Source organism: Amia ocellicauda, chromosome 11, assembly GCF_036373705.1.
Source record: "Amia ocellicauda isolate fAmiCal2 chromosome 11, fAmiCal2.hap1, whole genome shotgun sequence".
Lineage (NCBI taxonomy): Eukaryota > Metazoa > Chordata > Actinopteri > Amiiformes > Amiidae > Amia > Amia ocellicauda.
The window spans coordinates 19,557,301-19,583,081 of NC_089860.1; the positions used below are offsets into that span (position 1 = coordinate 19,557,301).

The window sequence follows — 25,781 nt, forward strand, 5'->3', positions numbered from 1 at the left end:
AAAACTTTGGGCCTTCTAGGAATTTACCATTGGAACATATAAATATATAATATGAACAGTTCTTTGGTATCAAAAGTATCACATGAAGATATGCATGGTTAAACTATAAATAAAAAAATATATACACCCCCTTTTTTCATAGGGTTTCATGCATTTAAATGAGGATTTTTTTTCCACTTTTCTACACACCATACTCCACACTCTTTTGGGGAAAAATATGAAAATATATATATATTAAAAATATAAAACTCCCCCCTCCCCCCCTACTTGGTGGAAGCATCCTTGCATCCTTGGCACCAATTACAGCTGTGAGTCTGTTGAGATAGGTCTCTACAAACTTCACACATCTAGAACATTGATGGACAGCAATCATGACACAAATTCGGGTTTAAGGCTCTGACTGGGCCACAGATAGCGCTTTTCCATCGACACAGTGCCTGTGCTGGTGCCAGAGCTGGTGTCTAATCTAGAACTGTTCCGTGCTTTTCCTTCGAAAAAACATTGCTCTTGGCTGGCAAAACCGTCTCTGTGCCATCACCAAAAAGTTGCTGGTCTGGAACAAAGGAACCTGTGGTGTCAGGGGCCAGGGGGCAGGGTAATGTCGTCACCACCGAAAAAGTGATTTGCTTGAGTACAACCGCAATTGAAAAAAAACAGAAGAGACGCGAGCAGTCAGGAGAGTTTCAATGAAAAAACTGCGAAATCAGCAGTGAACAGTGGTCTGTCAAAGAGAGCAACACTTTAGTAACAATATGGTCCTCACCAGGTCCCCTAACTAGTTAGGAGTTGGCAGACGGCAGCAATAAGAAAACAGCTTCAGCGCACCTTCCGTGAAAGTGGTGTGATGATGAAGAGTTATTACGGTGATATAGATTGGACAGAAATGGAATATTGTTTGTTACTGAACTAGTCAGAAATGCAGTTTCTTCCGCCACTGTCAGAAATGCGACACTGTCAGCAGATATACAGGTGGTGACAATTTTGCTGTGTCTGGCAACAGGGAAAATGCAACAATGTAGCAGTGAGGATTTGGGACCATCACAGCCTTCAATAAGCAGAATTCCCATTAGACCATAATGGCATTAACGGCACCCAAGATCGTTCGGCAGTTGATTGATTTCCCCACCACTGCACCGCAAATATCCTCAAAACAAGCCAAGCCACATTCATAATCAATAGGCTAACATATATTCATCAAGGGTTTTACATTACACCAATATATATATATATATATATATATATATACACATATATCTGGCAATGAGATGAATATGCTGACGTTAAAAACTTACAAGAGCGGGGGAGGGGTGTAAAGCTGACGGTAAAAACATGAGAGCGGGGGGAGGCTGTTTCGGTAGGGACTGACGGTACCCCTAGCACCCCCTCGCGGACCCCTTGTGGGTCACAGACCCCAGTTTGGGAACCTCTGATGTAGACTATATTTTATGATTGTTATTATGAATATGAAATCTAGAATTTTAAATGTAGCACCTTAACATCCTCGTAATGAATTAATAAGGGGGAGACACTTCTGTGTCAAATTATAAACAAATAAAAGTCTGAGTTAGCATGGTTGGTGATTATGGTTGCCATGTGTTTCTCGACTACTATTCCGTGCTTGTGAACGCCCATATCCAGTTACGTAACCGTTCAGTTCTCAAACTGGTGGAAATGCAGGCCAGTTCGCAAAAAGTTTATCTGTCAGTAAAAAAGCGCTATCAAGGTCATTTACCATTTGATCCTTAGCCACTGCAGTGTAGTTTTGGCTGTGTGCTTCGTGTCATTTTCATGCTAAGAGATAAACATCCATCTCAGTTTCAGCTTTCTTGCAGAGGGCAGCAGGTTTTTCTCAAGGACTATTCTGTACTTTGTTCCATTCATTTCCCCTTCTATCCTGACAAATTCCTCAATCCCTGCCAATGGGAAAAATCCCCATACCATGATACTGCCACCATGATTCACAGTAGGGATGGTGTTCTTTTGGCGTTGCGCTGTGTAGGGTTTACGCCAAACATAACACTTTGCATAAAGTTTAATTTTAATTTCCTCAGACCATAAAATATTTTGCCACATATTTTCCTGAGTGTTTTTTATTTGGCATACGTCAAACAGGATTCAAGGCGGGCTTTCTTGATTACCATACAGGGCAGATTTGTGGAGTGCTTGAGACATTATTTTCACATGCACACAGCCTGCAGCTTTTGCAAAGTTGCCATTGGCCTCTTGGTAGCCTCTCTGATAAGTCTCCTTCTTGCTCGGTCATCTACTTTTGAGGGACAGCCTGATCTAGGTAGGGTCTTGTTGCAGGCATACACCTTCCATTTCTTAATAATCATCTTGATTGTGCGCCAAGGGAAATTCAAGGCCTTTGATATTTTTTTATAGCCATCCCCTGATCTGTCCCTTTCAACAACTTTATCCCAGAGTTCTTTTGAAAGCTCCTTGGTGCTCATTGTTGAGTTTTGCTTTGAAATGCAATACCCAGCAGAGTGAACCTAAAGGAACTGCTGAATTTATCTTGACATGATGTGAATCACTGCCATTTAACACAGGTGGAGGCCACTTAACTTGGTGAGTGATTTTGAAGGTGATTGCTTACACCTAAGCTAATTTTGGATTGCTATTACAAGGAGGATGGACACTTATCCAACCAAGCTATTTCAGTTTTATTTTAATTGATTTTCTACAAATTTCTTTTTTTTTTTTTTTTTTTTTTACTTGTAAGTTATGGGGCTGGATGTGTAGATAAACTATTTTACTGCATTTTAATTCTAGGCTATAAGGCAGTAAAAGGTGAACATTTTGAAAGGGCTATTAGGCACTCTATGTATATACTGTTTTTATTATAAAAACAGTTGTGTAGACATATGTAACATTTATTTAATACACACACACACACACACACACACACAAATACGTAAATATCAATTTCCACTTCTTTGTTATGATTTTAGTTCACTCCTTATATGACCTACACAGAGCCTGTTATGTGGTGGCATGCATTTTAGCCAATGGCATTTCCCCAGTGCATTAAGACAACAGGCTTACAAGCATGTGAGATTAAGTGATATTTTTTCATCATGTCTGGGTCATGATTTTAGGACACTTGCCTGGACTATCAATTCATTAAATACTTTGAAGAGTGTCATAAACATTAAACGTTCACTTAATTTGGATGTAGCCATACATTTTTTGTTCAATTTAAATGACTGAATTTAAAAAAAAGGTGCCATTGTTTTGTTTAAATAATTCTGTGAAATTTCATGGTGCTTGTTGTTGTTAGCATTATACGTTGTAGCTGAATCTCTGGACCCCTATGACTGAAAAGGGAATATCTGTTATTTATAACATGCTACAATGCACATTTAATTACTGTTTTCAATAAAGCATATTGCACATAAACATTCACTGAGCCTTATATATATGAATGAGCAAAATAAAAAAAAATAAAAGCATCTCGATAAAACTGAAATTCATGAGTGTAAAGTTAATGCATTCCTCTCCCTCTATCAACATTATGTTTTATTTTTCGGCAGTGCATCTCTCATTTCCAGTGCTCTATATTTCCAAAAAAGAACAGACAGAATCGTACATTTTCCTATCTCAGTGCCAATAAAACCCAATGCAGTGGATTGAAGGGGTTACTATAGAAACAAGCTATCAAAAGGCCCACATCCCACTGTGCATGTTTGTGCACTCCTCCGTCATACACATTTATGAAATAAATCAAGCTTGCTGCAGAGAACAAAACTGCACACCTGTGTATCCCATTTTGGTTTGAAATCCTCATTTGCATGCAGATATGAAAGAAACCATTCCTGACACACAAGAATGCAATTAATTTTTTAGAACTGATCCAACAGAAACTTAGATCCTACTGTGATTTGCCACACTGTCAGCACTGTTTTCTTCTGAAAGAACATACCCAGAATGCCTCTATTATTTAGCTTATTTTCACTGCAATGATGTAACTCAAAAATTAGGAATGTATGCCTGTTATCACAATTCAGAAAATGTTTAATTATGTTTTGATACATCCATTGTACTTCCTTTGCATACTGATGCATATCCAGCTGTGTTTCACTCATACGCTGATTGCATTCAAATCAATAATTTCATTGCAGTTGCTGATTGCCCACATTTTATTCATGTAACTACCTAATTTATTGAGAAACAAGCCACAAATCAGTCTGAATCCAGTATAAAAGGAGCACAAAAAGCTCAGGCAAATGTATCATCAGAATTACAAATATAAACAAGTTTTTTCATTGTCAAAATATTACAAAATATGTCATATGCATGTATGTATATAATTATGTATTATTTATATATGTACATATGTATATATGTATGTGTTTTAGCATAGTGGCAACTTCCAACCAGTATTCAGCAGTCCGGGCAGTTTATTTTAAATTCTAAAAACTACTTTTTGTCTCAATGATCAGCAACTGAGATTCCAATGAAATGGATTTTGACCAGAATGTATGCATTACTAATGCATGTAAGACACCTGGAAACATCACTGGTAATTAAAAAGTTATTATATACACAATAGATGCTTTCCAACATATTAAATAGTCAATTTAAAGTCAGTAGGACTAATACCATGTTGCTGAACTACTGAAGTCTCTTGCTAAGATGCCAGAATGGATTTGCATTAACTGTATTTTTCAATAGGGATATTTCAGATAGGTGTCAAAAATAAGTAAGCAAGAACAGAAACAAAATACATTTATGTCACTGATTTTATGCTATTTCCCCCATCTTCTTTTAAGCAAATTTTAAGTACATTTCCTACATGTTCTGACAGCTATCCAGATGTAAACTTAAAACTGCATATGTCTTCAAAAACTCAAAAAAAAAAACTAGAGAGAAAAAATCCTTACCAGGTTCGCAAGTATGTAATGGTAGCTTTTCAAATTCTTTCCATGACTAGCAATCTGAAAAGAAAAGAAAATAAATATGTGGATGCTTGTTTTCCAATCACATTTCTTTATGCATGCCATGAAATCACTCAATATATCCTAGACCCAATGTGGGATAAAATCAAAATAAGATGAGATAAATAATCAAGAGCATAGTTCATTTTAGAGGATGGCTTGGTCAGCACAGTTCAGCACTACTACTTTGAGGAAATGCAGTATTTAAAATATTTATGGGTGTCACAAAAGTCACCTCTTCAACACTTTCCATCAAACTGGACCCAGTTCCATCAAATTACTGGAATTGAAATCCATACTGTAGATGTAGCCAATTTTACAGTCTTAACAAGGATTGAAGGATACCTGTAAGAGTACTTGAGTTTGTCTAATCACCACAGACATTTTGTCAAGTGAATTGTGTAATTTCAATAGCTTTATATATTATACATCTAAACAAACAAACACACAAGTATATTTCATCACCCATGAAGTGTCTTTAACAGGCAAGCTTTAACTGGCCAATTTTGTCATTTGCTTCTTGGTATATCCCATGTTAATGTGAACGTTAAGTGAATATACTCACGGAAACAACTGACACGCTCATACAGAAAGCTGACACACTCATTTCAACACCTCATACTCATTTAATTAATTCAACCAGTGAAATAGTCTTTTCTGTATATATATTTATGTCACATATATATGTCAGTGTGCCAAATCTGTAATTTTGGTAACTGATGTACTCATTAATAGCTGATGCAACTCTCATATTAATTATATCCATGTCATTTAATATATTATTGATGTATGAAAGCCACACATATTTGGTATGTTTCCAACATCTGTAGCATCTGTTCATCATCCAATGTGAGCAGTAACATGACATGTCTCACTTATAGATCTTTTCGTTAACTTTTATTGGCACAAAAAACATTCTAAAATAACAAACTATTTTATGAAAAAATCTAAACTGATATTTCTCTTCTTATAAAAATCCCAAGATATATAGAATGGCCTTTTCAGACTAAGATAGAGGTGCTGATATGATTGTTGGGTTAGTGTGACTTTTAGTGCAGAGAACAGTTTTTCTGTGGCTTGAGTTCATTTATGTGTCAGTTTCTGTTTGTTGTAAAATTTGTGAGCATAAGATATTTTACACTGACAGCTGAATCCAAGCACAAGAAGCAGAAAACATAATATAATTGTGTCTATATTTTGTAAGTCCCCCTGGATAAGGGCAAGGGCGTCTGCTAATAAATAAATAAATAAACAAATAATCATAATAATAATAATTGCATTAGACAGTGTTAGCTAATCCCAATAACTTCTTACATAAAGTTTCCATCCTGCTGGATTTCACAGTTCTTCAGATAATTTAATTTACTGACGACTCTAAATGTATCTGTTTAAATAAACCTTTGGAGGAGTAGGTTTTATAGTGTGTGTGTATGTGTGTGGAAGGGGTGTATCATTGAATGTATTAAATACACATGCAATTTAAAAGCCAAGGTCATATTATGAATTATAATCTAAATACAGCTGTAAAGCCACAAAATCTTTACATAAAAAAAGTGTTGTGTTCTTTATTTTGTTTGTAAGTAAGTAACTAAAATGTTTGTTTTTATTTCTACTCTTCAAAAAACAAATTGTGTTGGTGCGGCAACAAAGACTTCTAGCTCTTTGAGTCATATTCATTTGTAGAGGAAGCCAAAAGCTCCTTTCATCAGTAATATGCAGGGATTAGAGATTTACACTTAATACACTTAATATAGTGTTTTTCCTGGTTGCTTTCAGATAATGTGTGTATTAATTTGTTTAATGTAATTAGTTTTTATGTTGTGTTTATTAACTCCAGATGTGCCCTAGGATAACATTTTGTGTCCAGGCTAGGTATAAGGAAAAATAGTCCACAGTAAATTTTGACTTATAGGTTAGATAACACAAATAGGTGCAGATTTACTTGGGTCTAGTTTCAAATTTTAGTTCAGGCTATTGTTGGGCCTGTATTGTGTGTCATCTATTAACATAGTATTAAGTTCCCATAGTTCCCATACCAAGATGTGATAAAGACCATATATCTTTAACAAGATTAATTTTGTATATTCTTATTTATATTTCTAAATAACCATTGTGGTGTTGTTTGTGTGGCTGCTACTGGGTAGGTCACCCCCCGTTTTTTGTAATTGCTTCAGTTAGAGCAGCTATGTTAGGTCAACAGGAAAACCCAACTGCATCATCCTGTCAAAGAGCCTCTTTTCTCCATTCATTCAAGATTATTAAACTTGTGTCCCATTTTGGTTAAAGAATGCTTAATTTTGTCCCAGAATGCAGCCAAGTAATAACCATGGTTCCCAAAGACGCTCAGCATTCTTGGGCACTGACCTAGAAATCCTCCGCATTGTTTAGCGGGGCTAATTAAGTTAAGCACTGAGACGAAGCTCTCTGAATAAAAAGAGTGCAATGAATACAAAATGTGGCACTTACCAGTTTCAAAATGGAAGTGAGCTTTTCCATCTCACAGTCGATGACAATCTGCCCCTCTTTTTTCTTGTCCAGATCCTGGAAGACTTTCATGAAGGCAGCCTCTGTCATAGTTTCCAGGTTCACAGAGGTAACAAGCCAGTTCTTTTCGGCTGCAGTGTCCAGCACTTTCTGCAGCACTGCGAGTCCTACAGCAAACAGAGGAAACAATTGTAGGCTAACAAACATACAGACCTGCACTATATCAACTCTGCCTCAGTAAAACATTCATAAACAAAGTGATAATTAACAAAGTCTAATAATTAGTTTCAATGTATACCTCTTCTTCACCATCAAAACAATATTTTACTTCTGAAATATGTGCATGAGAGGCTTTTTGAGACTGCTCTATGGAGCACAAATAGTCTCTGTGCTTTGACATTGTGAAATCATATTTATATAGCTTGTCAATGTAAATACTGTTTTGATCTTACCTTTGCTAAGAACTGTATACACTATATAGGAAAGCATTTTAATTAGGATAAACAATAATCTGGAATCTACATCTTTGAAGGCTTTCTACTCTGTTTATTTGTTTCTGTTTATAACCAAAATGTTTTATAAATAATAAGAAGCAAGTAAGTAAGAAAGAAAATAACATATTAGGAGGGTGCTTAGGTAACAACATATTATATATGATCACTGATGAAGAAGAAAAACAAACTACCTTCACATGTTTCAAGACGCTTTGTTATAATGTGTCAGTGCAAGAAAGCCCAGCTGATCAGTATAAGAGATAATCAGTCTATTCATTTTTATACTGCGGAGAGTGCAGTGTAGCCGAGAGCGGAAAGCTGCCTCCTGTGTCTGATCTCTGCGCATATTGCGCTTAGAATACGGGTGTTTAGCATAATAGTATAATAACTGCTTTTACTATTTTATTTAAATAAAAATTATGATCAACCTTGGGTATGTGTATGACTGTATTGCGACTAATAAAGAACCTGTTAATACTTATTCATGACAGAAAAACTATTTACTGTCAGTCGAAGGCATTAAGTCAAGGATGGTTTAAAAAACAAATCTCTCATTCCAAATATACCCTTTAACTCTGTGGAACATGTCACTTCCACAAGTCATTAGCAAAACCAAAGATAATGAAGTCTTCCGTAGCCACCCAGCACTGAGGCTTCCTTTCAAACCACTTTTTACATTCAGGCAGAGAAAACATATAAAAGATTTGACTGGCTCTGCATAAAAAGGGAATTGAGTGCTGCTTAAAAGGCATTGATCGTGGCAGAAGGATTTACAGTGCAAACAAAATCTCATTCAGGGTATATTACATGGATCAACGCATTTCCTAGAATTGAAAATAGCTGAGCAGTGCGGCGCATACAGCTCTTATCAATGGGCAAGGAAAGATACATTTAAAATATTGTGCCCCACTGAAAAATGTACCATCAACCCACGATAAACATTACTGTATTAATCTACCATCGTTTAAGATTAAGTTATAATAATTTGCATTATAATCAAACATTTACCATTTTGCTACAGGTTTTTTTCTCTGAATGCTCTCAAAATGTATGTCATACCCATTAAGTGCTTTGATTACTCACTATTAAAACTGGCAGTATATACAGCTCTGGAAAAATGTAAGAGACCACTCCAAGCTCAGAAATCAATGTTGTCTCAAAGTGGTCTCTTAATTTTTTCCAGAGCTGTACTTCAGACAGCACATACATATCAGATAGATTTATAAATCCATATTTTGTAGGGAATAATTGTGGGGACAGGATAAAGTAGAGGCTGAGCTAAACTGTCAACAGGAAGCACAACAATACCCATCAATCTGTCTAGCCATTTCTACTCCTGATCTATTGCTCCGGGTCCAGGTAGGGTCAGAGAAACCTTACCATACAAATTCTCAAGCAGTGCTCCATTATACTGAACATACAATACAGTACCCTTTGACAACGGTATTGTACTTATGCTCTCGAAACATTAGGGGAAATGTGCACAATTACTGGCTCAAAACTATTACAGAGTCGTTTCAGGATCCAGGGTATTGAACTTGTGTTTAAAACCATCCAACTCCATTGATACAATTAGGTCTTGGTTATGATACAGATTGGACATATTGCTGTTATCATATTATATCCCAAAAATGCCATTTTGTAATTAGCCCACATATCATGTAACATACATGGTGACTCTCTCCGGTCAGCTTTATGATTTATGTGGAGAAAACTGGTCCAGTCCTAGAGATTATAAGAGCACCAGTAAGAATAAGACATGGTTATAAACATCACTCTTCTTGTAATTATTAGTCATTTTGTTATGTGCCCTGACCTCCTTCTACAAAAATAAAATAAAAAGATCTGTCCCTGGGCCAATATGCAGTGACCGTGTTCTGAATTATTTTATCTGAGGTAATTTCCTTGGAGGTTTATCAGGACTAAAACCTTTGCTTGACTACATATTTTCCAAATCCAGTTCATCCAACATAGGAACTCAACCTGAGACCAAAAGAAAGCTACATTTCCCCTAAAAATAAGATGCTTTCCATGATTCTCCATGCCTGAGTGCATCTCCATAGGATTGTCATCTGTTAAGCAATTTTTATCTTATTGTCCTGTACAGATCAGTTACAGTATTTTATAAAGGACAGCGTCTACAGTTAACTGCATTTAATAATAAACAACAATCAACAGGAGACTGTAGAAATTAAAAAAACACGAACAGTGTGCTTGTCCAACTCTGTCGTTTAAGTTACAGAATTATTATTTTTTTAAACATCTTTATGGCAAGTTAGGTTGAGACGAGAAGGGAGTGTGTGAGTGAGAGGACAGAGTTTGACAGGGCTTCGATTATGAATAGAAAATCAACAGGATGTTTTAGAGATTTTCTTTGATGAAACAATGACAGCAGAGACAGGCACGGGTCACAGCAGACTGAACATATTCTCACACCTTCTCACATCAGTAGTGTTTAGTTATTGCTGTTTCTTCAGAGTTAGATTTGTGCTATATTATCTTGATATAGTGTTAAAATGTATTTTCATTTAATCGCATTGTTCTGCAAAGTTTAATACTTTTTATATACATTAATTTTAAACTAAAACAAACATGCTATTATTTGTTTGAAAAAAAATATACTAATTGTTCATGTTATTTACTGTTTGTTATTGATTGTTTGTATTGAACAAATACGTGTATATAATGTTACATAAGAGTCGAGGGATTGTTCAGACAAGTTTTATTTGCATGTAAATATTTGTTTGAGGTCATAACACTTTGTTGTTTACACCTCCAAGCCCCCACATTTTGGAGTGTCCTCTTTATTGACAGTTCAGATATGGTAACCCTAGCTGGCTCTGGTTCTCAACTCATTATGGAGCAATAACTTTAGCTAATGGGTTAAATGGGGCTTCTTAATGTACAGTGTTAAAGATGCATTCCAGTGATGCTGGGGGGCTGTGTACCCATTCTGTCCAATCAGGCATTTTCTTTATTTTTTATATTAAGGGGACCCTAATTTGTTCATGAATACCATTCCCTCTTGCACTGAACAAATGCTCAGGGATGTGTCCATATTGAAGCACTTTTGGAGGTGAGATGGGTGGAGAAGTTGTCTATATTGTCTGTAAGGTATCACTGTTGTCTAATGTGTTAATGTCAATTTTAAAATAATTTTGTAACTAGCAAATATGGTGGTACATTTTTGCTGGAGTGTATGAGTAGCCCAGCTTATCCTTCCAATTTGCTTCAATCTTAGCTTACAAACTGAGTTTTTAAAAACATCTTCCCTGGGGAGCATGTCCCCGGACCCCCCTAGCACATATCAGCCCCTCTGTAATAATCATGGCCCCCTTTTGGCCCCCCACTTTCAAAATCCTAGAATCGCCCCTAGTACAGAGAGTACTGCTTGTTAAGTATCTTCGTGACTTCAAGTCCCATACAGTGATCAGTTTACAAACTACATGCTTTGCATAATCCCCATGCTTTTAAATTTACTTTTCCATTGTGCTCATTTTATGTACGCACAATCCAAAGGTAGCTTACATTATTCAAAACAAAACTCTTGAGCATTGTAGACCTGCTTTCCAGGTCAGAGTACTTGAATTTTAAACACAAAACGTAATGCTGTTGGTAGAAGCCCTAAAAGCCCAGGCTAAAGAGAGAACAAAAATACATCTCTCCATTTTTAATCATGTTATTGGGGGAAGGGATTTGTAGATACTATCACAAAGCAATTATTATCTATGTGAACTTTCTATTAGCATAATTAATGCACAGTCACAAAAAGTAAATATTAAATACATTTAAAATAAAGATCCCAAGGATGCATGGGTCATAATGCTGGGGGGTGTATGATTGGTTTTTCCCCTTTAGGCCACCATCTCTCTCACTTTTGTTTAATATTCGGCACTATTCAGCTGCCATTAACATATACTGCAGACAGCTATTTTTCTTCTTAATAAGGTAAATATATTTAAAGACTAATTTCCCTTCAAACGCCATGTTTTCTAAGATGCATGATGGGTTGGGTTTTTTTTTTTGCAAGAGACAGAGTATTCTACAGTGCAATCGTTTGATCTTCATCTTATATTGTAACGGTTATAGAGATTGATTGTCCCTAGCACTGATGCGCTTGAACATCCCATCCATAGATATCGACCTTTGCCATTTCCTAAGTTAAGACAACAGCTTTCATCATTCATCATCTGCACCTGAATCGCCACAGCTTCCCTGGAAAAAGCTAACAGTCACAATAAATAAGGCTAAATAAGCTGAGAAACACTAACAATGAAGGATGTTTTTTTTCTAGCTTCCCTTTATCCCTAGGGATAGCCCTGAGAGGGTAGCAAAGCTCCACATGAACAAAGGCAGGGTAATAGCTCAGTTTTACTCAGTTCTAATATAATAGAGGGAAAAGTGGCCCTGACAATTTTAAACATGCACACTTTTAGCCATTGAATCCAAGACAATGAGATTACCATGGAAATGGAATATTGGAAATAGAATTTGATGTCATGACATACCAAATCGCTTACACTCTCCCATAGTGTTTGTCTTTTTTTTTATCTATGAAAGACTCACATAGGACACACACAGACTTTCTTGCTAAAATAGCATTCAATCTGTAGCCAGGCAACAACAGGTGAAAGCTAATGCTAAAGCTAATTTAATGCTACCTAAACCTCAACACTGAATATATTCCACGGAGGTAAAACACACTGTTGGCGAGCTGTTCAGCAATTGTGTGTTCTTGTGAATTTTGGCTTTGACCCGTTTTCATTGAGGATCAAATTAGGGAGGACCTGATTGGACCAGGGAACGTGACCTCAACCTGCCTGGAATACAACCATGAGTCCTGCTTATCGAACTTAAATCCTGGTGCCTGTATATCTCTGTTTGACATCGGGAAACCATTGGATCCCTAGGGCTTTTTATTGTCCTTAGTGTCAGCAAACGCCCTACACTGGGGCTAGGTTTATTTTGTGTTTTCACAGTCTTTTTAAAGCCTAGTTTTTTTGTGTGTCCTGCGGCACCTCACGCTCCTGGCTCAGCTTGCACCCTATCCCTGACCTTCTCCATTAGTGACCTTAAATACGGCAACCGGACCCCCACTGCCCCCCCAGTCATAACGGTCATAACCCCTGTGGTGATACAATACATTTCTTAATGTGGCCTGAATCACAGACCAGGATTTGGTTCTCCAATTTCATAGAGACATAACACAGAGAATCCTATGTGTCTGTCACTGGACCTCAGAAACAGGTGCTTGCATTGTACAATATTAGTATTATATTTCTCTATTTCAGATGCAGCTTTTCAAACAGAAATAATATTATTCCAGCCTCATGGTTCGCCGCTTGCCATCAGCTTGACAGCTGGGTTGTCACTTTGAAAATACTTCAGCTGATTTAATATGGGAAGACTGAGAATGTTACGACTGATGACCAAGTGTGTGACATGCTTAATTCCCATTCACTTTCCTGGCAAGCGAAGTGCTCAGAATACTTAAAACAGCATTTTAGATCTGAATTGAACACACATCTAATCACACATTTAATACAGCCATCACACCCTGATTTGTATGTATTCCCTTGCCTTTATTGTTACATATTTAATTTGAGTGGCATTAAAGAAATCTGAAAATGGGTCTTTAAGAAGGATTACATTTTTTGTATTATTACATTGGTTGCAAAATGGCAGTGTAATATATTTATTGTTGATCAGGAAAAACATAAGAAGGGGAGAGTATTTTTTTGTATTTTTCATTGTAAATTTGTGCTACTGAAACAGGTGAATCAACCCCCAAATTCTTCATTCCATTCAAAGCCTTTCCCAAGTGACAAGACAGTGAGTTATTAGTTAGTGCTTATAGTGAGTTATAATCATATTTCTAATGATTATGACTTTGAAATAAAGAAACATAGATTTGAATTATCACAGTAATATTTATAGAGTGAATGATTGAATTCTGACTAAAAGTCCCCATTACAAGACATTTAGTTATGATTATGCAGAGGATTAAACGGCAAGGAGTGGTCGTGAAAGGCACATTTAACATTGGTCAATGTAACATTTTCAAATACATTGTATATTGTAAACTGGCACATAGAGTTGTAGCTCATAGTATTGACAACCTTCAATAGAAACAAGGTATTTCAGTTATTAATTTAGTTTAATATATTGTAACTTTGTCATTGCACTAAATTGTTTATGAACAGCATATTTTCAGAGTTTGCTGAACATTGACTCGGGCTAGAGGCCAAAACGTTAGAAAGATTTAAGAATGCATTAAACTAAGACAGTGGGTTTAAAACCTTTGACTGCCACTCCAAATAAAGCAATATAATTACAGAGAAAGGATTTAATATTTTACTTTTGTACTGCCATGTGTTTAATGTGAGTTGCTTTGGAGAAAGATAGCAAACAAACAAACAAAAATACATATATACAAATATATATATATTATACATAGTGACAATATTATGAATATAGTAAGAAAATAAATAACCTTACCTGAATCCGAACTGTACATATACACAAATTTTGTCCATTTGTAGTGGTCTATTACACTGACAAGGGCATCCTGCAACTCCGGCCGCAACTGTATGACAAACTGGTTTGATGCTTCGATGGGGAAACTCGGAGTCACAAAGCACACATGCAAAGCTCCACAAAATGACATGAGCATGTTAACTGTCTTTCTGTCATACAATCCAATTATGGCGTATACTCCTTTTGAAAACTGTGAACAAACTGAAAAAGAATCAGTATATTAGTAAAACAACAGAGATGTCCAGCATTACAAAACTCAAGTTAAACTGAAATAAAGTTAGTCTATATTCATCTTAATAGAGCTGTACAATATATGTATTCAGTGCTATAAACTATGAACAGTGTTGATTACAGCTGGAAAGGTACCAGTTAAAAAGCAAAAAGAAAATATAACAAGACAATTTTGTAAAGGTGATAGACATAGCAAAAAAAATATTAAAGGAACACAAAAAAATCCAATCCTACATCAGATCCTGTATTTCTGATGGCAGTTAAAGCAAAATAAATAAATAAACAAATAAATACATCGCACTGGGGCTAAATGTAAGTAAATGCGACACTAACTGACTAGTGGTTAGAGCAGTCTGGCAGTTATAACTGAACCGTGGCACGGTCTGTCTTATGCAGATGTGTATGAGGACGATAAGTTGCCAGAAGTTTTAAAATTTAAATGCCAGCTTAAGCAAAGGGTGATAGGCCTGCTACGTGTTACACAGTCGATTCAGAGTGATTTTAAGGAAGAAGGGCTCCTTGGCCAAATAATACAGAGAAGGAGAACGGCTTTTAGGGAATTAACAAAGTGTGCTTCTGAGGGAGCACTGGGCTGAGAAACTCCAAGACTAATGTTATGCTACTTGAAGTGACATTGCTTCAAAAACACATTAGTAGATAATTATATATAACTAGAATTATATATATATATAGAATTATTATAGAACAAGTATAACAAGTTCACAATATAAGCATGACACTACTAGATGGTAGACCATTTTCATAGAAGTGGTTTGCAAAGAGTTTTCAGATGCTACGACAAAACTGACCTGATAAGCAGGCATGCACAACACAATGCTGTCACTACTGTAAAGCATAATCCATAATTATTACGAATCATATATGCATATGAGTGTTTATTTACAGTGAGGGAAAAAAGTATTTGATCCCCTGCTGATTTTGTACGTTTGCCCACTGACAAAGAAATGATCAGTCTATAATTTTAATGGTAGGTGTATTTTAACAGTGAGAGACAGAATAACAACAAAAAAATCCATCCAAAAACGCATTTCAAGAAAGTTATAAATTGATTTGCATGTTAATGAGTAAAATACGTATTTGATCCCCTATCAATCAGCAAGATTTCTGGCTCCCAGGTGTCTTTTATACAGGTAACGAGCTGAGATTAGGAGCACTCTCTTAAAGGGAGTGCTCCTAATCTCAGATCGTTACTTGTATAAAAGACACCTGTCCACAGAAGCCTATGACCCCAAGAACACCATCCCCACCGTCAAACATGGAGGTGGAAACATTATGCTTTGGGGGTGTTTTTCTGCTAAGGGGACAGGACAACTGCACTGCATCAAAGGGACGATGGACAAGGCCATGTACTGTCAAATCTTGGGTGAGAACCTCCTTCCCTCAGCCAGGGCATTGAAAATGGGTCGTGGATGGGTAGTCCAGCATGACAATGACCCAAAACACACAGCCAAGGCAACAAAGGAGTGGCCTAGCCAGTCTCCAGACCTTAATCCCATAGAAAATCTGTGGAGGGAGCTGAAGGTTCGAGTTGCCAAACGTCAGCCTCGAAACCTTAATGACTTGGAGAGGATCTGCAAAGAGGAGTGGGACAAAATCCCTCCTGAGATGGTGGCCTGGTGGCCAACTACAAGAAACGTCTGACCTCTGTGATTGCCAACAAGGGTTTTGCCACCAAGCACTAAGTCGAAGGGGTCAAATACTTATTTCACTCATTAACATGAAAATCAATTAATAACTTTTTTGAAATGCGTTTTTCTGGATTTTTTTTGTTGTTATTCTGTCTCTCACTGTTAAAATACACCTACCATTAAAAGTATAGACTGATCATTTCTTTGTCAGTGGGCAAACGTACAAAATCAGCAGGGGATCAAATACTTTTTCCCCTCACTGTATTATTACCGTTTGTCTTTGTCCTTCCATTATTTGTTTCGTTCATATGGAATATACCTTAAAGCCATTAATGCATTCCTTTGAAATATATAGTACACATATAATACATTAAATATAAATAAGAATACTTAAAACCAATGTGTATGTATAACTCAAGGCTTGATGTGTACATCATATGTATGCTAAACTAAGAGGGACAAGAAATGAAAGATAACCTTTAAGAATGGAAGTGGATCAGAACTGTTTGATTTGTCATATTGTTAGTTCTGTATTCTACTAAAGAACTGGTTCATTTTAATAATAAAACAAAAACCCTGGAACAAAAGCCTTGTCAATGCAAGCTAAGCATTTACTAGACATGCTATTAGCAGCTGGATCGCACACTGGATTGAAATAATATTGTTTTAGCCTGATCAGCTGTGTTTAAGTGCTGGAACTTCCTGTAATGCCAAAATGCCTGCCATCTGTTTTCCATTTTATTATAATGCTATTGTTTTGGATTTGTTTTTTGCTTTCTTCACTCTGTGAGGTTTTGCTATGGGTCTCACGTCCGACTATTTACTAAACAGATTGAAATTCCAGTCTGTTTCCTGACCTTAGCCCAAGTCACAGTGTGATGTGCACTTTCATACAGGGAGAGGAAGACAGGCAGAGATGGAAATAACCCAAACACAGAGCTTCATCGGAGTTCAGCGGTGTGCCCTTACCCTGAGGATTTCCTGTACAACACATTAAAGTAAGGTTCCTTTTTGGCACACTCCAAATTAGATTTTATGGCCTAAATACTGCTGCAATTGGTAACCATGTTCCCTGATCACCCTTAAACCACTCAATATGTCGCTGTCTCATCCAGCAAACTGAATTTTGAAGAGACAGTTCCCAGAGCTTGTGTTTGATTTGATCTCTGCCGCTGCCATTTTAATAGGATCTGTGATTTTGCTTCGTACTGATTGATTTCAGTTGTCCTTCCTTGAAGATTTTTCATTTTACCTAGTGTCTGATCTGAGGGGTCATAGCAAAACAAGCCTCTCTGACCACCCATTTGCTCCAGGCCAACACTAAATGATTTCAGCAACAGCTGCTTATGTTGACAACATTTTCAAATTGAACATTGTCATTGCTTATGCATTACGACAGATCACATACAGGGATCTGCCAAATATGACTGCAACTGCCACCATTTTCACCCATCTTAAAATTGTTATTCCCTGCCTTTACTGCTATCCTTAATAACTTTGCATCTGAGTGAGTGCTGAAGGAATGATGTGTCAAATCACAAGATTAACTTAACTTACATTTCTCTGTCAAGGGACTTGATGCAGCAACAAAGTTTTCCAATACAATATGTGGCTAAATATTGCAATTTGTATGTAAAACAAGAACATATTACATGCATTTTGTAACCATAAAAATTGAACTTTCCAGAGACAAATTAAATAGAGCGAAACAGGGGGTTTGGCTCTATTTAACACCTATTTATTTAAAGTAAACACTGGCTAATTAAGATCATTTGTTTATTTATTATGATTTGCTTTTTTCTTTCTTTTGTAGAATTATGGGCTGATGGACTTCTTATGTTGTGAGCATCTTTTGATTGGTATTGTAGATGTTCTACACTTCCATATGTCCTTATTTTTCTTGTCTGCTAAATGGAACAAAAATAAATTAATTAAACCAGACAATTCCCCAATTTATAAACCTAAAACCATGGGGACTATTTGGACCCCAGGTGGTCCTTAATGTCGGTTTTCTGATGCTGGCTGATGAAAGCTAATCTGTCTCATGAATTGAAATAATTTGCATGTTACACAGAACTCTGAGCTTAACTGCAGACGGTATTGCTCGTTTTAAATTGCCTGTGTGCTCCCCTGGGAAACCAGCAGCCCATGGGATTCATTTTACATTATGCAACATATTGTTCAGGAGTTTCAAAACAATAAAAACCATGCTCAGTCCATTTCATGGTGCCTGAGCCAAGTCCATGGTAGGACCCTAGGTCAACCACGGGGAAAGATTAAATTTGAATAAACATGTATGGCTTACTCAAGCTAAATTCCACACTGGGAATGACTTCTTCCTGTAAATACACATATTCAATGTTTATTTCACAATGTTTGTGGATTTTACTGGTCATGAAATGATACTTAAAATGAGGAGCAAATAGGAACAACATATCCAGCAGTCAAAGGATGCTTGATATAGGGTTTCTGTCCAGAAAGTGCAGTGTTTTTTTGAAGGTCTAATCAAATTCTTTTGTCAGCAAAGGCTAATAAGAGTAGCAATCAAAGGGGGAAAGAAAACTCTGCTCATAGCAAAAACTGTGCCCAGTAACTGCTGTTGAGTGACGGACAGAAAAGAGGTTTGGACAACCATCCAATTGACCAATTTTTTACATTCCACTTCTCCATATCTCCCACATATCGAGTACAGTTCTAGTTTGAGATTATGTATTGCTTGTTCACAAGCTGACAATACTTTGCAGTGTTGTTTTATGAACATAATTTTTTAAAGTTAAGATGACATATCCTTCCACTTTTATTCCCAGCAATGCAGAATAACCATTTGACTCATTTGTCACTGGTATACTTTGGGACTGGATTGGAAAGATGAAAGAAACTTGTAAATTAAGCATTACACCTTTGCTGAGGAGAAAATTGGTGCTTAATTACCATATGGAGCAAACTAATCATCTGTTTAGTATTCCTGCTGCTGAGTGAATAGCGGATCAACATTACTGATCTGGAGAAGAACTGTTTTTAATGTATGAATGACTGCAAACAATTTCAAATATTGTACACAACTATACTGCACACAGCAATAAAAACATGTAACCAGGTTTGATTCTTTATTTGTATTGCAGTGCACCAGTAGTCAATAAGAATGGCATCTGTTTGATTTGTCCTTGTTAACAAAACACTTCTATTAAGTGACCATGGAGCCATGTGAATACCCCATTATTATTATACTCTACTCAGAGGTTAAGAAGACATGCGTGTGTCCAATGGAAAGTTCATCAAAAAGACAGGAACAGCTGAGCTTTAGTGTATTATTATTGTATTTATGTATTTATAGGGAGAACTCACACAGCCTTTACATAAACACTTACTGATAACACTGCATCTTTTAAACATTAGTGTCAGGTATTTGGTTTTAAATTATTCGTTTGACTGCTTCAATATGTATTACTTTGTTTGTGTTACAATTTCTATCAAATTAATCACAAGGCATTCAACGTTATTTCATATTCAGAGATAGTCATGAAACTAATGTAATATCTGCCAAATATCAACAGTGAGGCTGTGACTGTAGGCCACAGAATGTGAGTGTGGCTGTGTCGATGCAGGGAGACCTGACTGCACTGACAAAGGATATGTTACGTTGCCTTTATGGAATTTGACCCTATCCCACAGCTATTTCTTTGGCACTACAGAAGGACCTCAATGTGTCCTAATGTTTTAAGTCATTAAAATAGACTGCCTGGCTTGTGAAAAAACTCTCTGATAGTTACAGTAGCAGACCTATCATTTTCCACATCAGAGACTGACACATTGGTATAAAGATGGTTTGGTGCACTGAAATATATACAGTACCTGAAAAGATATCTTGTTGGGGGAACAAAGCAATAAAATACTATTTACTTTTCACTCCCTGATGTTAAGTCTAATCTCTACAGCCTTGCTGTACAGCTTTTGATTGACAGCACCCCAGGGCATAACTTAGAATGCTGCCACCAATTTTGATCATATAACTGATAACGGAGTATGTGTGTAGTCAAATTGCCAAAATGTTTTATCAATAAGGTGTGAAAACTTGTCTGAAGGCTAAGGGCTTTTATATTAACTGAAAAACTACACAAGTGGTAATTTCAGCAGGTATCTGAGACCAATAAATTAGCAGACATAAACATAAATCCAAAGCAATTTATTCCACTTGTTTCACTACCAAACAACTGACTAAACTGCTCCTCTGGTTGAGAGCGGTGATGGAGGGCTGGGGATTTTTTTGGAGCAGGCAGACAGAATTCATGCTGAACTACCTTTTGAAATGCATCAAACTCTAAATGTGTCTTACTGCAATTGTAACAGTCCCATCTGTTCAAATAAACTTTTATGTATACTGCTGAATCATCTAAAAACCCCTGACAGTGCAACAACTTTTTACTTTGCTTGATGCTTGAGATTGTGAATGTATTATTTATTGGAAAGACAAGGACAAAAGACTTTGCTAAAATGTACCATTACACTTATGAAATTGGAAATGATCGCTCCAAATAATACCTTTCTCTCACTCATTGTTTATTTCTCAAAATGCCAATGTAAACTGTGCAACTAAACTGAGCTCTACCCTGTTTGTTTTCATGAAATGAATATGTTTTCAAATTGCAGTGAATAAAATGAAGGTATAAGGCGAAGAGGATTCGATTATGATTCTTTGCTTAGAATGTATAGAATTTAGAGTTGCCCAACAATACAATTATAAAAATGGTTGCTTCCTTATAAAGTGGTGAATGACAATTTAGAGAAAAATAAGCAATAATTGTACATGAACATTAAGTCCACAATGCCCACGTTTAATTGTGGAGTCGGATGATTTCTGGAAGTAATTCTAGTCTGGGTATAGTCAGCACCTGTAGACCTACTGTACATTGTAAAAATCTAAACACCCTCTGTGGGTGAATGGCAAAGCCCAAGAAAAAATATAGTAGTAGTATGTGTATTTCATGGGTGCAGGGACATTACTAATGGGAAGCATAAATTAGCTTAAAAAAAAAGGTTGGCTTGTCCAACGTGATAATTATTGTTAATTAGTCATTTCCCTGAGTGAGCTAGGCAGCAACCTGGAAGTGTTTCCCCACAATAATACAAGCCTAGGCCTTCTTTGGGGAATGTACAACAACAGTACAAAACCCCACAGATCTACCAGTTCAACATCACTGCACAAGATAAATGGGCCTGTTCTTAATTGCTTGGTTCCTAATTGGAAATCCATATGTATGCAATAACAAGGGTTCAATCACAAAGAATGCTCCATCTAATTTATAGGAACTTTAACGTTGCCAGTGTGAGGACCATCTGTCTCCATTATCTAAGCAATACTTGAACATTTACCAGTGCATTAAAGCATCAAGAGTCATCTACAGCTGTCCCTTGGTGGGAGTGTCCAAATCCCTGAACAAAAGTCTTTAATTCAACGGTCCATTGGCAAGCTTCTTTATCTTTTAATTCCAAGATATGAGGAATACTATGTGCCTATTCTGTGTACTGTAGCAAAGCTTTCTGATAGGGAAACAGCAAATAAATATTTAGCACAGCATTATGCTGCAGAGAATCTTAATATCGATAAAAAGCAATGCTAATTTCAATGATTTCAACAGTAGCCGAGTTGAAGCTTAGTAAGTTTCTAAAATGAAATACAAAGATCCCTCATGTTACATGGACTGCATTTCAGTTGATTCTCAAATCAATCCTGATTGCTTGCTTTGTCCCACATTCATCTTGAATGCAGTTTGGAACCCTAAAAAGCTGTTTGTGAATTTGTTTTTTCACATAAAGTTCCAAGACTTGCTAATCATGTCAAAATAAGCTCTGGGCTGGCAGGCAGACCACCCCCTACACACACTCCTCCCCCCTGCACCTCACACCTTTATTAATCACTTGACAAACTGATTTTTATGTGAGATCCTTGGGGTAAATGATACACTTAACAATAAGAAATCAATTTATCTGACAGTTAAAGATATATAGGCTCCGTATGGCATTCACCAAAAATGTTGTTTTCCATCTAAAACAAATGAGGTTCAGTCCTTATGGTCCCCTTGGGCTTCTTTGACACCTTTCCCTCCACATCTGCTTGAAGCCTGATCTGAAAGTTCCTGCTGCCGTTTATATTGATAAATCTCTGAAGCAATTTGAAATATTCACTGGTCTTATGATGTGGAAACATGTTAATTAGGGACAAACTGAGATTGTTAAGGGAGTATAATTTATCATCTCAGTGAAATGTAATCTCGAATGGTTGGAGGCAAGAGGTTTCAATGTCCTGGGAATTAACCTACTCCATGACACAGAGCCTCTAATTTGCACTGTGGGAAAGAAGCTAGATGCTGTCCACTGTAATAGATGTGCAAACGCTATGGGTGATGCCTCTTTGGTTTGCTGTAATTTGATAGAATCCTAAAAACTGCAAGCAGGAAATAACATTCTTGACATTATCCTCAGTTCAGAGCAGTTAAATAATGCCTATTGAAAGTTGTTATGATGTATCCACCTTTTCACAGCATGATATCAATACTTAAAATGCAGCTTCCCTTGAGGAACGCTGTCTTGCACTAGCTAAATGCTGTCAATCCATTTTTGCTTAAAAGGAATTTTCAATACAAAGTCTTTTTGCTTCCTTGAATTCATAATAAATATTTACAACTAAGACTCCAGAGACTAATCAGTTTAGTAACAAGTTGATAAATAATAGATTAAATGCTCTTGATTAAGCAGTGATTCCAAACAGATCATGCAAGCAGACATGATTCTGCAGGTTTGCAAACACCAGTAATTATTAGTTTTGTTTTATTTCCAAATACAAAAAAAGGAACAAACTTATGTGTGATTGGGCTTCACCGAAACAGCACGAGATGGCATATTGTAAAAATCACATCATTTTAACATCTACCACTCTACTACTATATAGTATTCTACATACAAAAATCTACCATATAACCTTTCTATGCATCAGTAAAACATGTCAAAGCACCACAGAATTTGCAGTCATCTCAGTCTTTCTTGTATAATCATGTGCCAGAAATCTGAATATTTTCATAAGCACGCTGAATACATTTGCTCATTTAATTATTTTCCTTTCTAAGATGCAGGCCTACTATGTTTTTCAAAGTCGTTTTTTATTTGTTTGTTTTGCTTTATGCATAATTTATCACATTCATTGTGCTAAAGCTAAAGTTCAAATCACTTATGACCTGAACAAAACACAGGCCTCCCAGTGACTGGTGCACTCATTTACTGTGTAATATTAATTGTATTCATCACTGCATGTTATTAAGTCTAATTCAGACTGGTTGTTATGATTATCTGGTTTTACTCAACCAGGGTGCTGTTACGTCAAGGAACATCAAAAATAAAAGTACTCTGGGGTAAATTTATGAAGATTTTGTCTCAGATAACATTTTGACACTTACAGTTGTAATAATGGATTCATAATAGGGATGGTATGGTATACAATTTCCACAGTATGAAAACTGTAAGCAAGAATACCACAGTAACCTTAATATCATGGTATAAATCATGCAACTTAATTCTCTATAGATCTACATTATTTTAGAGAGTAATATAATATGCTTCATTGGTTTAATATATGATGGAGCTTATTCTATTGTCACAGCTTTAAAGGCAAGGAGTGACAGCACATATACAATTTGAAAGTAGGCAGCCAACATTATTATTATCATTTACCCTTTGCTCAAAAGAAAGCTGTGCCGCAGGCCTTGTTTTTAAGAGCTGTTTTAAAAAAAAAAAAAAAACATCAGCTATGCTGCAGAGAAATCCAACATACAAGCTAAAATGTATAAATAATTAAAGTGAAGTATATTTGCTGGTAAACAGAATTAGGAATTAATCGGTCAAACTGCTTAAAACACTAACTAATATTGATTATTTAAAGCACTAGCTTTTAAAGACTATACAACTATACCTTGCTTAGCACGATATGGAGGTTCTAGAACAAGCCGTGCTAAACAGGATCATAAATACATCAAATTAACGGGGACAGGTTTCATAAATGCGAAAATGAACATGAAAATATGTTGCACACTAATATAAATGTACTGTTAATAGAAACACATGCATGGTTAACAATAACACAACTATTATTATAATTAATAATAATAATAATAATAATAATAATAATAATAATAATAATAATAATAATAAAGTCACCAATTTTCATTCTAATCTGTTTCTGGCTCCTGACTGATACTCTTTCGCTTTCGTTTTGTTAGTTGGAAACCATCTTAATCAGGCATTATGCCAAGACTTGAATTATCATTGCCTTGTTGGAAGCAGACATTGCTAATGACCAACTGGATAGCACTCTTTCCAACACAAAATTGCTGGGATGATGATTAACAGGAAGGGAGTTGGTTCAAGAAGTGAGAGCCGAGCACTACAAATGCAGGTCCAGTGTGAACAGTGAGCTTCCAAAATAAGGGAGACTCTGTGAGTACTACACTAGAGCATTATATAGATATGTCATCAATCCAATTATATTTCTATAGCTATGCAGGACCAGTAGGGCTCATGTCACAGAAAGGACATATGCCATTATGTAGTGTAATTATGATAATAGTAGTACAGCGCAACAGGAACGGTATCTATACTGCAGTGTGAAAAAACAATGAAACCATGAGATTCCTTCAAAAAACTTTTATACAGTTGTTAAATAATGTAACTAAAATGTTCCTTGGCATCAATGTGAAATGAGATGACTAACAGTGCTGTTTAGCAACAGATGTAATGAAGAAACATACATAGGCAGCATTTAAACCCCAAAATATATACCCAAAAGCATGATGGGAAGTGGTTAGTGTAGCTTGTTGTTTTGCATCAGATGGATCCCTAAATTAAGATTCATAAATCTTGAATGTATTGATCTTCATGACAGTTGACTTTTTAATTTAATAGCAAGCTGCAAATTATTCAGTTGCAGACCCAAATAAAGATGTATTTACTTGAGGATAACTGCATTTCCAAAAGAGCTCCAATGCCACTTCTATTTAACAGTTATTCTAATGTTTGAAAAATCAAGTTAAGGGAGGATATCTTTTCATGAATATGCTCCGAGCGAATTCATACCTATTTCTATTTAGCACCATTATCTACTTCTTTTACTACTTCACAGGGTCAACACTTCACTTTACACAGTGAATTACTAATAAATGTGTTTTAAACAATTACAGTTTTGAAGAATGTTGTGGGAAAATAATGTATATAATTTGCATAAAGATCCTGAAATGCTCACTCATCACTGCTCCTGAAATCTGTCTTCAGGTTTCCTTTTCTAGTTATATTATGCTAGCAGGTGTTTGAGAAGCAATTCCAATCAGGAAAACTGTATTGTAGCACCCAGCTGTGTAAAATAAGCCAAATCCTACCAGGCTTTCACAAAAGGACATCAAGCA

The 25,781-nt window shown here is 36.2% G+C and overlaps 1 protein-coding gene across 5 annotated transcripts in view; it reads right to left on the reverse strand.

Annotated features, from left to right (window-relative positions):
* LOC136763097 (glutamate receptor 1) overlaps window positions 1-25,781 on the reverse strand; it is a 71,709-nt gene that overhangs the window by 41,661 nt on the left and 4,267 nt on the right. For all 5 annotated transcript variants that reach the window (XR_010820956.1, XM_066716824.1, XM_066716823.1 and 2 more), the window contains exons 3-5: window positions 14,417-14,656; window positions 7,407-7,591; window positions 4,887-4,940 (exon numbers count right to left, since the gene is read on the reverse strand). Coding sequence is in view for 4 of the 5 variants with exons in the window: in XM_066716824.1 (XP_066572921.1) it covers window positions 4,887-4,940; window positions 7,407-7,591; window positions 14,417-14,656 (479 nt within the window). In the remaining variant the exon portion in view is untranslated. The remainder of the gene's footprint in view (window positions 1-4,886; window positions 4,941-7,406; window positions 7,592-14,416; window positions 14,657-25,781) is intronic.